Consider the following 18,051-nt stretch of genomic DNA (forward strand, 5'->3'; position numbering starts at 1 on the left):
TATACGCATTTCTCAGCAAAATATATCAATGACAGTGTTCTAAAAATCAACGAAGACATCGAGAAAATCATTACCTGGACTGAAAAACATGGACTTAGACTAAACCATACAAAAACAAGACCAATAATAATTTGTCATTCACGTTTACGAAACTCAATTGACCTTGACACAGTGAACTCAGTAACTATAAATGGGACAGCTTTACTTTACTATGACAAAGTGAAAAATCTAGGACTTACTATAAACTCGACGCTTACTTGGGGAGATGCAGTATTAGACATACGTAAAAAGGTGTTTGCATCAATCCACTCACTGAAGAAGTTACAGAATTTTTTACCTTTACACATAAAGTTACACCTAGTAAAATCACTTGTCTTCCCTCACTTCACTTACTGTAACTCTGTGATCAATGACATGACTGTAAATCTCGCTGATGCTCTCCAACGCACTCAGAACTACTGTATAAGATTTGTTTATGATCTGAGACGTAATGAGCGCATCACTCCTTTTTATGTTGATTCTAAATTACTTAAACTATGTGACCTAAGATCAATAAAAATTCTTATGATAACCTATTCAATATTAAAAACAAAATTTCCAAAATATTTTTTAAACGACTTCAAATTTGTAGCTGAAGAAAGTGTAAGAAATTCACGTTCTGCTTCAGTAACTTTGCGTATGCCTCATCATAGAACGGCAGTTTATGACAGAGCGTTTGTTGTTTCGGCTTGTCGCCTTTGGAATGATCTCCCTCTAGCCATAAAAACTCTTGATAGCCGTCCCCGGTTTGTGACAGCACTAAAAAATCTGTTTTCTGGACGTATGGCCATGGTTGGTATGTCCTAGGCGTGCGCTTGGTTGATCACTGACAGGTGTGCGTGTGTGTGTGCCAGTTCTTGCGAGTGTGTGTTGTGTGTGTGTGTGTACGTGTGTAGGTGTGTGTGTGTGTGGGTGTTTATGTAAGGTGGTATGTTTTAAAAGTTTATTGTTTCTTTTTACATTAAATATTGTAAATAGATTATAGTATTTTATTTGTATTGTACATTGTTTTGTTTTATTTGTATGTTTAGATTTGTATAAACAGGTTAAGTGTAAGAGAGGGCCATGTGGCCCTAACTTTGCCTGACTAAATAAATCATTTTCATTTCATTTCATTTCATTTCATTTCATTTCATTTCATTTCATCTTGTTGTTTTTAGATTCCTAAAATTACGGTCTAAGAACATGATATGTGGGTTTTGTGATTAGTTTACTAGTTTAATAGTTATTTCTATCTTTAATAATAAAAATGCATAATTTTTCTATTCCATTTAGAATATTTGCGCATATTATTTTAAAACAAGGCTCCAGTAATTATCATTAATAAAGAGGTTTCAAGTAAATATTTTCTCCTGCTTATAAGATTTAAAATGATATATGACTTGTCATATTTCGCTCGTATTGTGCCCTGTGACTTAACATTTGAAGTATAGTGTGCACCGGCTGCCGCGACCGCGCGCCGAGGGTCGTACCGACGCGACGACGACGATACTGCTCGGGACTAGGCACGCCTGCGTTCACTTTACATATAAATATTTATTGCTCTAGGGCAACTTATTTTTAAACTAGCTGTGTGCCCGTTCTACGCACGGGGATCTAAAAAGTAGTAAGTTGAAATCTTCTTATATTAAGAACAGCAGTTGGTTTGCATATTTTTAGATATGCTGGCAAAACTATTATATAAACCTTCGCAAATACAGTATCTGACAGTTTCAAGCCAAAACACATGCTTCGCAATTAAATGTCACCCGGATCGTGTTTAGTCCATATGTTAAATCCAATGATTAAACTAAAAAAGCTTTATAGGCCTAGATCTATGGGGCATAGCCCTAAGGTAGGCCTATAGTTAAAAGTTACTTCCCACAATGGTTCAAAGTATTTAAAGTACTACCTCAACCTCACCATTGAACACTTTATTCGGGTTGACATTTTAATTTTCAAGGTGCTCTTGTCGTTTTCGTGACACTGAGATATAAGGACATAAATGCGTTACCAACAGACATACACACAAAAATACAGAACTTAAATATTGAATTTGCTACGTTTTAAGCATACCAAGGTACATATAAAATTAGTATTTGAAATTTATATTAATATCATTAAATTTTATCATACCGTACCAATCTATATTTACTTGGACCAAAGATGACCCGAAATGCTGTCGAAATGGCGTCTTGCTATATGAAATGAAGTACTATAGACAATTTAGATTGGTAATTTATAATAAAAATTACCAAAATAGGCCACAAACTATTCATACATAAACAACGTAAATCATAAACAATTCATGATGGTTCGCTAAACAAATGTTTTACTTAAATGAGTTATCATTTTCTTAGCATAGGGTAGAAGGGGGGAATTGGGTACTAGGTTTTGTAAAATGTACTTTGTATGCTAAAACAAATTGAATCACTTTACAACTTTTACGCCTTCATTTAAAGGCTTCCAATAGACATCTTTTCACTTATTTTCAGACCTGCAAGTAGTTTTGTTCTATTAAAAAAATATATATATATATTTCATACCCAATTACCCCAAAGGGGGGAATTGGGTACTATACCTATTATACATTAAAATGACCTATTAAAAATTCTGGGAAAATGGGTGTTATTAAGAAAACACAAATAAGCATATTAAGACAAGTTTTAGTCTCTTATCATTATTTTTGACAATTTTATAGAGCGTTAAAGTTAATTTTTGAAAACTTTACAGTTTTTCAAAGATATTTCTTTGTAATAAATCCTTATAACCTAGGGTTGTAAAAATTGTATTAATTGTAGCTTCTTAGACATATTTAAACATAAAACAAGTTAGATTATTCTAACTTATTACAAAAAAAAGTTATAAGAAGACAAAACTTTGAAAAACTCTTATGGTCTTCTGCCTCTAAGCCGATGGGGGAATTGGGTACTAAGCCATAATTTCTTTAATATTCAATGAACAGAAGTCATACCAACCTAAAGCAATTCTTAACTACCCCCTAAAAGCATATTCTAACTAAAAAAAACAGATGTATTGTTATCAGGCAAAAAAAATATAGTACCCATTTTCCCATGAGGGGGCAATTGGGTACTAACATTTTCAACCCCTAAAAAATACACTTAAAAGTCAATTTAAAAATTCCTAAACTTCAGTAAATTACTATTAGTATGTATACTTTGCTCTTATGAGATAAAAGTAAATATTTTGCAGTAACTGAAATTTTTATAGTGTTTCCAAGGTTACTCGGGCCAAGTTTGATAGGCACTTTAAAAATTGAAAAACGTAAGGGGTGAACAAACTATTTTTTAACTCGTTTCAATTTCAAGATAATTACCTAAAATAAATTTGAGGTTTATAAAACATAACTAGCTATCACTACAGATTTTTTGATTCTTTCTAATAAAAGGCATGTACTTATTAAAAAAATTCAAAAAAGTTCATACCCAATTACCCCTATTACCCAATTCCCCCCTTCTACCCTAAACTAACATTTTGAATCCAGACAGAAAAAGCAAAACTTGTAGGTACAGTTAAGACATCAATTAAATTGAGTACGGCTATAATACGACTGTATAAATAAGGTGAACACCAACGATAACTAATTTGTAAATTACAGTGATGTGTTGGTACGTAAAAATGATTCTTGCTGCTACCAACGGTTCTAAGGAAAAGAACCAGTACCAAAAACCAACGTTTACAGTTAAGAATTACGTCCGACAAATTAAATTCGTTGTCAAGTTATTGATTTCTTGGTTTTGGATTTTCTCGTAAAAGGTTATTGGCAATCAAAGTTATTTCCCATTAATTGCTTATTCGTAAACAACTTTTAATGTAAAATTATTGGTGTCAGTTTGAAAAAAAAAACAACCTCATACAAACAACTGTTTGTTATTTAATAGATTACGTAGGCCTATTCTCTAAACAATGATTCGTATATATTTTAACATTAGAATGAAATGTGACAAAAATGACACAACACTGGGTCTTTGGACGTTTGTAATTTTATTTCTTAAGTAGGGAGGCCGTGTATTCTAGGGAAAATTACCGGTATCAAGGATCGTCATCGAAAAGGTTGTAATGAATAATTGGGTAGGCGTAAGTACCCAAGAGATGGGCTATGGGCCTATTGGCTGTATGGTCAGGCGATTGCATCATACGGTGAGTAGGAACAGAAAGTGACACATCGGAAAAGCAAGTTAAGCATAATCCATAAACCGTAAACCTCTGTTACAATCACCCACTGCAGTTGTGATTTTTTACTTTACACTTAACACAACCACCATTGAAGCGCCGTCAATGAGTGGAATCCTTGTTAGTAAGCTATTGGCGACGATCATTAATAAATTCAAGTTTCCCAGCCCTATACAACACTGATTCAAGGTCTTCTTTCTGGTTATCAAAACTCAAGAACAATTTTACACACAAAGAATCTCTGGTTCCTGACCTGGATGATGCCTAGTTATTAATTATTTCATTTACGGATACACTATATTATTCCACTTGCGATTAATTAAATCCTTTATGTAAGACAACGTTTTTAATGTCACTTGGATGGGATTTACCTTCAAAACGTGATCGGAAATGGTTGCGGTATTAGTAAACAACATTTGTAAACATATCAGTGAGAGCTAGGAAAAATAATCTTGATCCGAACAGCTGCTCGTTATTTCATAGATGATTATGCAATAAAAATTGGATGAAAACTTGACATAAATCGCACAAAACTACATTTTTGAACGTTCGTAATATTATTTACAAAGTAGTGAGGCCATATTTTAATGGCTAAAGACAATCTCGCCAATCCAGTGAATACATTAAAATGACTTGGATCTTGATAGGTACTCTCGTTTTCCAGGAGAAGATAGCGTAAAATGCCATCTTGAGTGTTACAGACAGAGGGAAAGACAGACAGACAGACAGACAGAAATTAAGATAAGACTCGTTTCTGCTTATTTAATGTATAAGACGTAAAAATAACCTAAAAATATATAATTATGAGCAATGTACAGACAAAACTCTAATTTTATTTAAGAAGATAAGGCTTGTTAAGGATTATTATCACAGTTGTGTACACTGTTTATGTTTATTTACATAAGTTAAATTTGTGTTCACATTTTAAATTTATATTATTTTTGTCTTATAATATAATAAGTTATTATTTACCACACATATACTATGCAGTATTTACTCGGCTCGATGCTTTATATGCAATTACTAATTAATTTAGTTATATTAGTTTCTTTTTAATTTTCCTAATGAATTAATATGAGAAATAATAATAGGTTTGTTTTTAAGTGATATGATGATCGTTTTAAAAAATAAATCATCTATTATGTGAACGGAGGCATGCCTAGTCCCGAGCCCTTGTCGGTATCGCGTCGCGTTGCGGTGGCGGCGCAAGCGGGCGGGACGGGGCGCGCGTTCACGGCAGTCGGCGGCGCTTAGGCCTACTATACTTCAAATGGGTAATTAAAGGGCATAGTAAGTGCTAGTTATGTCAAGTTATATATCATTTTAAAGCTTATTAAATGAAGAATATGTTGAAATAAAAACTCATTACTAATGATTATTATTGGAGCTATATCTCTTAAATATTCGGAATAAAATTGAAACATTTAGTTTTTACTAACATTAAAGATGGAAATAACTATGAAACTAGTAAATTAATCACAAATCCTACATAACGTGTTCTTAGACCGTAATTTTAGGGATCTAAAAACAACAAGATGTAAGGTCTATCTGAAATAGTTACTGAAATATAAGCGATTTTATAAATCACTGCATTTATCCACCCTTAAAAAATTTGGAGGGCTCTAGGGAAAAAAGCAAGAGGGCTAGGGGTGGGGACTTTTGGCTGGAGACTTGTCTACATGGTAGTAGTCGATGGGAAAAAATCCAGCCTGTTAGTATTTTTTTTTTTCTAAAAACCCCAGATTGACTGGACTACTAGAGTTGTCGTGCGGACACATTTTTGTGTAGGCCTATGTATGAATTTGGACGGATTGTGTATTTTGCCTCTGGGACATCAAAATGAAAAAGTAAAGTGATCTAGGTATAGGTTTTACAAAAGACAGAACAATTCAGAAATTAGGCTAAAACTAATACAATACAGATGTTTTTGAGTAACAGGTCCAAAAATGCAAGGAAATGATTGGAGAATGAGTACCGGTACAATGATAAAAGCAAAACTCAAATGATATATGCAAACAATCCTTGTGGTGGAGCTGATTGACAAACCATCAATAAACCCATATTTTAAGTTATACCATAGACTAACCAACACGGAGTATGTTTTATCTATGGTTATACGTTTTTTAAGACTGCAGATAAAAAAGTTTAATGTGCTACCAAAGGACTTTATTTTATAGGCGGAAAATTGTCCCCATTGACAAAAATTATGTTTAAATTCTTAAATCCACATAAACATATTTATAAACTTAATATCCATCATACAATTTTTTTTTTTAGATCCATGATAAAATTATAAATAGGTTTGATTATACTTACATAATTACTGTCATAAATATAAGGATGTCGTAAACATAATAATGCAAAAATCTTAATTTTCAAAATCACCGTAAAAAATCTGGTGACTTGGGCAGAGGACATCCCTGACTGCTGACGTAATCAAGCAACAATGATGCACCACAGGTCAATCCAACAATGGAGCAATGCAGCGCTGTTACCTAGCGGCGTATCACACAACTAGTTCCAGCGGCGAGGTGTGAAAACAGAGAACGTTGTCTCAAAGTTGCCGCAATTCTCCTGGTCATCGCGCGAACTTTGAGCATTTACAACGTTATTATAAATATAACTGCCTTTCAAATACTATGTGTGATACTGAGTCGTGTAGAAGTGTGTTTGATGAATAATTAAATCTGGTTTAAAACCAGATGGAGCAAAAGGTTTTTGTTTTTGAACAGTGAGAATGTGCGTCGTAAACGTACGTACTGACGCTTTTCCCAGTCGCATATATACCCTGGCGTAGTCGTCACATCAATGGAAGTGTGTGTCAAGTGATGGCACAAGCTGAACATTGATCGCTCGACAAAGTTAGGCAGATCTGCTCAGTATAAGCTATCACGTGGTTTTCTAGCAGCTCGTCAGCGCTCCCGTTGCCCCAGACGCACGGTCGAGTGTCGATGAAGCTCCTCGAACTACCGCGGGTTTCCAAAATTGGGGGGAGCTAACGGATCTTAACGAGGTTAATTAAGTCACTTCCATATGAGGCACCGCAGACGTGGTTTGCCCTCTTTTTGGTCTATTTTGATTTGAAAATTCGACAAATATATCAATCTAAACCCTCTAAGGTTGAGGTTGTTTTTTTGTAAGATTTCTTACCAAATAATGTTTGATATATTAAATTATGTAGGCCTATGCCTCAACGTACATATTGTGTACGCGGTATAACAATAGATAAAACGTGTTAGTTAGTCTATATGGTAAGAACATATAATACATACATGCCTCCATGCATGAAATAAACATTCAATAACCAGTACTCTGAATAACAACTATAGTGACTTGAACAATTTTTATGAATAATTTACATATAGATTTGGTTTCCGTACAAACTGCGGGAACCTCCGGTTTTCTGTAAACCAATAGTTGAACCTAAACGGTATGGATCACAAAAATGACGTAACTAGTCCAAATTCTACACTTATAACAATAACATTTATTTTGGACAATTCTATTTAATTAATGTATTACAATAGTACAGTACTTACTGTATTGTTAAATAATGTTTACTTTCGGGCCAGTTTGACATCATTATTAGTCATATTTTTGTCGATACCGTTGCTGTTCTTAATATTTGTGCTGTAAACCTGTTACTTATGACGTCTCTTACCTCATTTAAAATTACTTAATTAAATACCAAAATAGTATTTTTCCATTCAAATCAAGCTAAATTACGAAAAATGTCCTTTTTAATGGATTTCTCTTCAGCAGTAGGCTTCATTAAATCCAACCATCGATTAAGGCAAAAGACGTAGCGGTTGGTTTGATTACTTTATAGCTCTTAATTGGCATTTCAACTTGACACACACAATGCAGCTTCTACACCAAATAAAACAAAATGTACATTCATCGCCACGTTAAGTGTTTCCCAAAATAATGTGCCATTATTTCAGTCCTCACCTCCCCCTGCCTAAACTAACCCCTGATGTTCATGCATGTGTTTGGAAACCATTATTACATTCAAGTATTTAATCTTGAGAGACTTAAAGGCAGGTAAACAGATTTATATTCTGAATTTTTGATAACTAAGTCAGTTTTTTATAAACTCTAAACTGTTCATAACATTAATAAAAACATTGAGCCTTGGTAATTTTTACTGAAGTGTACACACAAAGGCCTACTCTTTTCCTAAAAGTGCTGCTATCTTGTATCTATATACTGTATACTGTATGGACTTCCAATAAAAATGCATAAATTATTAGCTCATATCTCATATCAACCATTCTCTCATATAAAGATTCAAACATACTTTTTTCATTTTACCAGTAACATTTATAACAATTAATCATTCTTAATTTTGTATTTTCATTTTATAAAATGATGGTGTATATAAGCATAGACAAATAGATAGAATATTTATTCTGTTTGTCTAAGTAAAACAATCTATATGTGTCATACCATGTACTTATTTTCCTTCATTTTCATCAATTATAAGTCTTATTTGGTCCAAAAGACGAAGCACTCATTGGTGTCTTTATGAACCCTAATTTAACACAAGTAAAACATATCAACAAATATGAACCTACGTTTTTAACATTGAAATCAAAAATTACATAAAAAATATCTCATATAAAAATATGAAAAATTTCATACGGAAAATTCCATGACTGACTCAGGAGTGAAATAATCGCCAAAAATATCGCCATAGCACGAGTAATAACGTGTTTGCAAACAATACAAAGTTGGGTTGGCAATGTGCCACAAGAGAAACGGGTCAGGTAACCATGGCAACAGGGACAGGACGCGGAATGTCGGCACGCTATTGGAGGACACTTGTAGCGATGAGCTCACAGCTGACTGTGACGTCATCGTAGCGCGTGTAGGCCGCCGTGCTTGGCTTGGCCGTGTTGTGTGTTGTTGTATGTATGAGAGCGATAAGGACCGGCTAGCCAACTTGTCTCGCACTGCTCTTGGTGACTTACAGGTATGATATTACCACAAAATGTTACTTTAAAATGTTCTAATAATTAATTAATCTGTACTATAATACCTCATAACAAAATACTGTAGTAACAAAAATATAACTAAAAGCTTATTTCCTGGCTAAAATTACTTTACGTTCTAATAATAATTTTACAACATAGTTGGCATTAAGTTCTAGGAGTGATGTGTAAGTTAGATTAATACAACCACAACGTATATTTTGGCACAATCTAAGTATAGTTACATCAAATCAAATTACAATAATTAAGAAAGTTCAAAGTTGTAATGTTATGTTTTTGTCACAAAAATGTCTTGGTTGCCAACACTCATTATGATGATTGTGATGTAAAATTAAAATCCAATGTCAAAAAATACGTTTAGTCAAAAAGTAATTGAAGATAAATTAATTTAATGGCAAGGATGTGTACCGGCCGTACCGTATGCAAAATAGTTAAAGAGTGATCATGGCAATTTAAAATTTCCAGAGTAGGTTAATTTGATAATCTGTTTAACAATATGTTATAGGGATCTTATTTGGTGTTTTATTCTTTTTTTATGCCTACAAAATTATTTTAGTTCAAGTCTTCGCTTTTAAAATTTAGCCTTTTATGCTCGACTATGGCTTTTTATGAATTTAAATAATATGTAATAACGCAAGCGAATCATTTATACAGTAGTAGGTAATTAATCACTTGTCATTTTAAAGGTTATAAAGTGGATACATAAAACAAACTAGAATCGCTTCTAAATGTCTAGGTAAGAATGTTGCCCGAAACACTTTCGCTGATGACCTCAGAGCAGCCGGCGAGGCGGACCCTGACATACTTCCCTGGGGGAGGGGGGCGAGGGCCGCATTTAGGGTTCCAACTTAATTTTTGTTATCATGTTCCGATCTTTCTGCCTCATTAGCCCATTTAATTAACTTAATTATCGGCATCTTAATAGCTCTACGAACAACACTGGTATACTTGCTCATTTATTTGAGTACCTTTTGTAGCAGGCTAAGTTGATTAAATTAATTATATTTTATTTTTCCTAAATCATATTTGGCAAAGCTAGATGCAAGAACTGTTAATTGTGGAGCCTATTAAATGGTTGGTTAGTCTAAGTCCAAGTGTGTTTGACTGTGGCGACTAGACTATATAGCGCCACATTTGAAGGTTTGAACTTAAATGAAAATCTCAATCCTGAAGCCTAATGTGCTGAAGAACTGTAGAACACTTTTATGGCAAATAACTGAAATTTGATAACACTTTTGCCTTTTTCAGCCTTCAGTGTAAAATATAGGCACTAAATTAAAATGGCACATCATTTTTTAGGATAAAAACTAGGATACACTTTGGCAGACTTAACTCAAGTTGTATTTGTGATAGTCTCATCATTTTTATTTTTATTTTGAAGAGGATATTTCATTGTGCAATCTCTTGTATGGATACTAAATTATATAAATAAAATATATATATAAAATATTTCTGTAAAAAAATATTTTAAAGGAATATTTGATTGTAGGCCTACATTTTTTTATGTTTGTTGTGAAGGAACTAACGTAAATTTATACTACAGGTTGCAGAATGAAATGTCCTCTTAAAAAATAAATAAATAAATCCGCCACAAAAAATGAACGCTTGAATCCAAACTTTCAGTAATCGCCATGGACACGGATATTACATATGTTGTGTTAAAAAATGTAAGGGGTATCACCACCAAAATAAGAATAATTTGGTTTTTTTATTATTTAAAAGTAGCCTACATAAACAAAACTTTTAATACAACATTTTACCGATTTTTATAGTAGAATAGTATTGTTGTGTGAGTAAATGTATGAAGTATTAGGGAATATAATATGTTAATACCAAATGTGTTTACAAAAACCAACTTGACTATGGAAGGTCTGAATTTTTACCAGGTATTAGTTTTTACAATATAGTTCACTTAACGTACAGCACAAAAGGACAATGATGTTGCCATCTGACTTTTGTCAAAGCTTCGATTTGTGAAGCACCTGCTGGTCCCTAGCCTCACAGCATGGCAGTCCTATGATTAAATGCAGAACAGCTGTGTTGCGTGTGGCTAATGATCCTCCAAAACACCACTGGGTCAAGGAGCTCAGCAGAGAGAAATACAAATTTGCCTGTATTGAAATGTTTAAGTAAATATAATACCCCCGCCGCAGCAAACCTGCCGTCTTAACGAATTTCCATTTGGCTGAATTGATTTTCAATTGATCTATAGGGTGGACCAAAAAAACAGGGACAATTTTAAAATGTTATTACTCAGCTGTTATAAAGGCTAAGGAGTTCATTGATGCGGCAAAAGAAAGTTTATTTGATGCCATTTAGTGTATAGTTACTATGGATCATCAATGGTTACCGCAACATCGTGCCTTTGTCATAGAGACTTTTTTGAAGAATAATTTGACTTTCATTTCTACTCAACGTCAATTTCGTGTTCCCTTCAACTTTGGCCGTAATGGTGCAACCCCAAACCGAATAAACTACTCAAAGATGGGTAAACAATGTCCTAAACACGGTTTTTGTACTCAAAATTAAACCTATGCAAATTTAAATTCCAATGCAGAATGCAATGTTTTGCAAACGGTTGGCTAACGCTCGACGCAGGACACTCGCGTGAACCATTTCAATGTTTTACCGCGTTCGAACTGTCCGAGGTATCCCACTAGGTTTGACTTTGAGTGCAGAAAACGTGTTCTGGAAATTATTCACCCAACTTTAAATAGTTTTTCGCTCTGGTTTGCACCATTACGGCCAATGTTGAAGTGAAAACGAAATTGACGTTGAGTAGAAATGAAAGTCAAATTATTCTTCAAAAAAGTCTCTATGACAAAGGCACGATGTTGCGGTAACCATTGATGATCCATAGTAACTATACACTAAATGGCATCAAATAAACTTTCTTTTGCCGCATCAATGAACTCCCTAGCCTTTATAACAGCTGAGTAATAACATTTTAAAATTGTCCCTGTTTTTTTGGTCCACCCTTTATTAACATTAGGTTTAACGAGTACCTAGGTTTGCTGCTACAAGGAAACTAATAAAGTGTGTGTTTTAAGTAAAATAATTATTGCTTAGTATAAAATGAATATACAGTATTTGCCAAGTTTGATCAAAAGATATCCATAAATAAGCAAACTACAACATTTTACAATATTCTCCATAAGAATAACATGGGAATTTTAAATTGACCATTTTTTTTAGTTTTCTCCGTAACCAATAACCGTACAAAAACACTTTGATATACTGAATTGTTTGTTTTTTTAAGCTCTTTAAGAAGGTTTAGAGGAAAATTGGAAAATTTTGTGTTTTGAGGGTCAAAAGTGAGAAAAACCAATTTTTAGCCCATAAAACCCCCCATAAAACCCTGTTCCCATGGTCCGATCATGCTGGATCGCGAACTCATTTAAGTTTATCCCGCCTTACACCTTTAAACCAAATTTCATCAAAATCGGATAAAAATTACTCAAGTTATCGTGTTCACGGACATATATATATATATATATATATATATATATATACATATATATATATATACATATATAAAAATTTGAACGAATGGTGTTTTTGGCCTCTGGGGACATAAAAATGAAAAAGTAAATCGGTCCCGGGCCTAAGTGTTACCATGAGACCTACGGTAATAGCTACTTCCCTATAGGGAAATTCGCTAAAAGTAAATTTGCAACTTTCATAAAATTGAACATACACATAACTGCACTCACTTGGAGCTAGGAATCAATTTTTCTCAAAATCTCTTATATTATTTTCTGTTAGGAGTTCCTTTATCTAATATCATTGACAAAGTCCACCAATTTAGACAAACAAAAAACTTAGACAAATATTATATAGAGATTCATTAAACCAATTTCAGTATACGCTTTACCTGTAGTTTCAAGAGTTGCTTCATTGTTAAATAAACAGTATCAGAAATATTACACTTAGCTTGTCAACAGCCTTATCATTGATCAGCGCTGGCAGTAACTATGATATTCTATGGGGGAAATCACCACGAAAGTATTAGCAAACCGTAATTTTTACAGCAATGGGGTTTGTACAGTTTTGTTTAGGGTTAAAAGGACTATTGTATTACGTTTGAATCAAAACCGTTCAGAACGTAATTGTAAAAATTCAATTTACTATTTTTTATGGGAAAATCACAATTTTATAAAAAAATTTAAATTTAAAAAGTGGAAAAGATGCCTGGAGATACAATGGGTTGCTACCCACATATCGTACCAATTTTAATAAAAATCAGAGATGTGTAATTTATAATGACTTAAACACCAGTATTTTGAGTATACAGGGTGTTTTTTTAAAAACTTGCATCTTTATTTATGTAAAAACCGCAATAGATAGAAATATGCAGTTTGCGGGAATCATCTATTGACGTTGGGGGACCAATTGTTTTGAATTCAATGTTACATTCACATTCCCCCCCTTTCCCCCCCTGCCCCCAACTTATTTTTTTTAAATAGCAAGGTACCCCTTGTGACATATCAAATAAAAGAGCATAAAAAAAGAAAATGTTTGATGAAAAAAAATTGAAAATCGGTTCATAAATTTGTGAGATATTCCCCCCCTCACCCCCCCGGAACTTATTTTTTTTTAATAGCAAAGTACCCCTTGTAACATATCAAATGAAAGAGCATGAAAAAAGAAAATTTTTGGTGAAAAAAAAATTAAAATCGGCTCATGAATTTATGAGATAATCACCCCCCTTTTCCCCTACCCATAACTTGTTTTTTTAATAGCAAGGTACCCGCCCTTGTGACATATCAAATGAAAAATAAATTTCACCAAAATTTTTCTTTTTTTATGCTCTTTCATTTGATATGTCACAAGGGGTACTTTGCTATTAAAAAAAAATTAAGTTCCGGGGGGGTAAGGGGGGGAATATCTCACAAATTTATGAACCGATTTTCAATTTTTTTTCATCAAACATTTTCTTTTTTCATGCTCTTTAATTTGATATGTCACAAGGGGTACCTTGCTATTTAAAAAAATTAAGTTGGGGGCAGGGGGGAAAGGGGGGGAATGTGAATGTAACGTTGAATTCAAAACAATTGGTCCCCCTACGTCAATAGATGATTACTGCAAACTGCATATTTCTATCTATTGCGGTTTTTACATAAATAAAGATGCAAGTTTTTAAAAAAACACCCTGTAGAATTATTTGCAATAAAAATATACTGGCATCAAGCCATTTTGTAATCCTGGTTAGAAAAATATCAAGTCCATAACTATAAGTCAACATGGAGAAAAAACAAGTGCAATTTCAGTCTAAGCCCAAATAATAGTAGTTTTCATTACTATTTTTGAAAGTGACTTATTGTGGGGAGGGATTGCCGAGCGTGGAAAAAACTAACTAACTATCGAGCCCAGCAGTGGCACTTTTGAGACGAGTATTGAACATTATTTTTCATTAAGATATCGAAAAACTTGTAAACAACATCAATATTTTTTTTAAATTCAACTTAGTATAAAAAAACAAACTAAACTCATAACGCTGAGTTTCCGTGCTTATGTCGAGGTACAAAACAACGCAACAATAATACAAATTAATGCAAAAGCTGATTGGTCTGCACCGCAAAATCCCATAACGGTTATGTAATTGTACCGTGCAGTAGCATAATTTTCTTACCTCATTTTATGTGTAGAAAGTGTTCTTTTGTGTGTAGAGTAATGAAAAATATTTAAAAGCATTATAAAATGCTAAATTCACCAACTCAACGAATATTTTTTTTATTGAAGAATTCTTCAATTTTGATGAAACAACTAACTTCTGTCTTTATTTCAGAGAAAAAAATGCCCAAAGTCAAATCTGAAAAACGGAGTGAGAAGGCAGAGGAGGAAAAAGAAGTTAAAGAAACCTTAAAGGAGGAGAAAGAAAAAACGTCTAATGGTTGGAATAATGGTAAACTATTTGGAACAGAATCTAATGAAAACACTTTTCAAGGAGGAGGTTTCAAGGACAAAGAGAAGGCTCAAGAAACTCTCCGACTGCTTGAGGGTAAAGACACTACATATCAGTTCCAGATTATAAACTCCATGTACAACCGAGCAAAAGTCATTTACAAGAGGACAACAGATAAAGATAAGCGAAAAAATCTCGAAGAGTCAATTGAAGTATTTGAAGAATGGATTGATGACTACAAGAAGAAAGGGAGGTCAAAAGAAACTTTCAGCTACTTGCCAGTAGAAACTGTGGAAGGTTACGAACCTCTGGCAAAACATCATGGAATCAAGGACATGAGCTTTCTGCAAGCATTCAAAGAGGTTGATGGTGATTTAAAACGATTGAGAAACAAGAAAACTCCAGATGACTCTACTACTTGGGATGTGCACAGGAACCGGAATCTTAAAGCTATTGATACCAAGATAAATGAAAACTTCCTACCTCTGTTTGAAACTGATGGGCCGCTGAGAAGCCTTCCTACCAAGGAGCATGTTGAGCTCATCATGTGGGGATACAGCAAAGAACCGACTAAAGTGAAAAAGTTAATGGCGGAGATTGAAGAAAAAATCTCAAAATAATAACATATTTTCTCTATTCTTTGGGTTAAAAATGTTTCCTAAGAAAACTAACTCTTTGTTTAAATCTACTTTTGTGATTTCACAAAAATACAGTACTAAGGTTGAGGCTAATTGCTATTTACATTCACTTTAGGATTTCAATCATTAACTTCTTTGTGTTTCTGGCTCAACATTTCGGTATTGTTTGTTAGTCTTCTATATTGATTATTTTATACTGTGTGTGCTGTAACTGTAAGTGTTTCCTCCAAATGTACCTGTGGTAGTTTTGTTAATCTTAAATAGTGAGAACAAATTTGGAACAGTTAAAAAACTTTAAAAGTTTAATGTTGTAATTAAACACATTGTTAATAATTCTTGTTTGAATTATGCCCATGATTTAAACTGAGGGAAATTAATTCCAAAGTTTGTAACTACAGTCAACGCCAAGAAAACCAATTTTGGAACAAATTATGATTGTATGTTTATTTTACTGAATTGTCTCTTTACTACTGGACCGAATTACACGCGGTTGGTACCGAATGAAAGATATTTTCCTGTAGATGTGCAGAATCACTTTATAAATTAAAATAGGCTCAAAAATAAGCTTGAAAAATGAGCTTGAAATAAAAAAAAATAACATGGGCCTCATGGGTTGCCATGCTGGTGACAAAATAACAACGCAATAAGAACAGAATATAAAAAAAAGTTAGAAATTCCAATCACTTGTTTGTAAAACTCCAAAGTTTTTAACTACTGCCAACACCAAGAAAACCAATTTTGGAACAAATTAGGATTGTATGCTTATTTTACTGAATTGTCTATTTGTGTAAAAACAAATGGCAATGAGGTGTACGTTTCAATTTTAGTTACTAAATTCTTAGAAATAAAGCACCGACGTGTATCTGAACTGTTCAGTACAGTACCTTGATGTTCTTGATGGATCTCAGTGAATTCTTATATATTAAAATACTTTTGCAAAACGGCAAAACTTATGACAGCTAGCCTGACCATACTACTGGACCGAATTACACGCGGTTGGTACCGAAAGAAAGATATTTTCCTGTAGATGTGCAGAATCCCTGTATAAATTCAAATAGGCTCGAAAATAAGCTCGAAAAATGAAGTTGAAATTAAAAAAAAAATTTACATGGGACTTATGGGTTGCCATGCTGGTGACAAAATAACAACGCAATATGAACAGAAAATAAAAAAAGTTAGAAATTCCAATCACTTGTTTGTAAAATTCCAAAGTTTTTAACTTCTGCCAACGCCAAGAAAACCAATTTTGGAACAAATTAGGATTGTTATGCTTATTTTAACAAATATATATGACAATGAGGTGTATATGTTTCAATTTTAGTTACTAAATTCTTAGAAATAAAGCACCGACGTGTATCATCTGAACTGTTCAGTACAGTACCTTGATGTTCTTGATGGATCTCAGTGAATTCTTATATATTAAAATACTTTTGCAAAACGGCAAAACTTATGACAGCTAGCCTGACCATATTACTGGACCAAATTACACGCGGTTGGTACCGAATGTAAGATATTTTCCTGTAGATGTGCAGAATCCCTGTATAAATTCAAATAGGCTCGAAAATAAGCTCGAAAAATGAAGTTGAAATTAAAAAAAAATTAACATGGGACTTATGGGTTACCATGCTGGTGAGGAATTAACAACGCAATATAAACAGAAAATGTAAACAAATGGAAGACATTCCAATCACGTGTTTTATTTACAGCGTGGGGTGAAAATAGAGAAGTCTGTACATTAAATTTTTTTTGGTCGAAAATTTAACTCGAAAACACACTTTCTCCAGTAGATCCTCACTAATTCAAACCTCGATAATTCAAAACCTTCTATAATTAGTAATGTTTGTCTGTTCCCCTCAGAAAACCTCTAAAATTAGACAAATAATATACCGATAATTCAAAGTGATTTTTTTGATTATTAGAATTTTGTTGCCATAATTAGAATTAATTGTTTCCTCCAAAATTCAAAGTCAACCTCTACAATTTGAACTGTGTCATCGTAAGCTTCTGTAATTCGAATTTAGAACAGAAAATACGCCTGTTGAAACATAAACTGACGCTCTTATTGATGTTTCCACAATGTGTTCATAAGTCTCCGTTCTCTCAAACTCTCTAAACTTAAAACTAGGACCTCCATAACTCAAATTTTATTTATTCTGACCTCTAATTCAAACTATCTTCATTTCAAACTTCGTATAGTTCAAAATATATAGTCTTTCTTCTGAAATTCGAATTAGCGAGGTTCTAACTGTACTAGTGGGAGAAAGTAAAAATAAATACCCCCGCCGCAGCAAACCTGCAGACT

General features: G+C 33.3%; 1 protein-coding gene across 2 annotated transcripts in view; it reads left to right on the forward strand.

Moving 5' to 3' along the window:
- LOC128988007 (uncharacterized) overlaps nucleotides 1-16,084 on the forward strand; it is a 24,974-nt gene extending 8,890 nt beyond the window's left edge. The window contains exons 1-2 of one of the 2 annotated variants that reach the window (XM_054409176.1): nucleotides 9,122-9,187; nucleotides 14,995-16,084. In XM_054409176.1, the coding sequence (XP_054265151.1) occupies nucleotides 15,003-15,731 (729 nt within the window). In that variant the 5' untranslated portion in view covers nucleotides 9,122-9,187; nucleotides 14,995-15,002 and the 3' untranslated portion in view covers nucleotides 15,732-16,084. Of the gene's footprint in view, nucleotides 1-9,121; nucleotides 9,188-14,994 lie in introns of those variants that run through there. The other variant, XM_054409184.1, reaches the window with a different exon arrangement.
- Nucleotides 16,085-18,051: the final 1,967 nt, after the last annotated feature.

Source organism: Macrosteles quadrilineatus, unplaced genomic scaffold (assembly GCF_028750875.1).
Source record: "Macrosteles quadrilineatus isolate MER2022 unplaced genomic scaffold, UCM_ALF_1.0 Scaffold_1__1_contigs__length_201487025, whole genome shotgun sequence".
NCBI lineage: Eukaryota > Metazoa > Arthropoda > Insecta > Hemiptera > Cicadellidae > Macrosteles > Macrosteles quadrilineatus.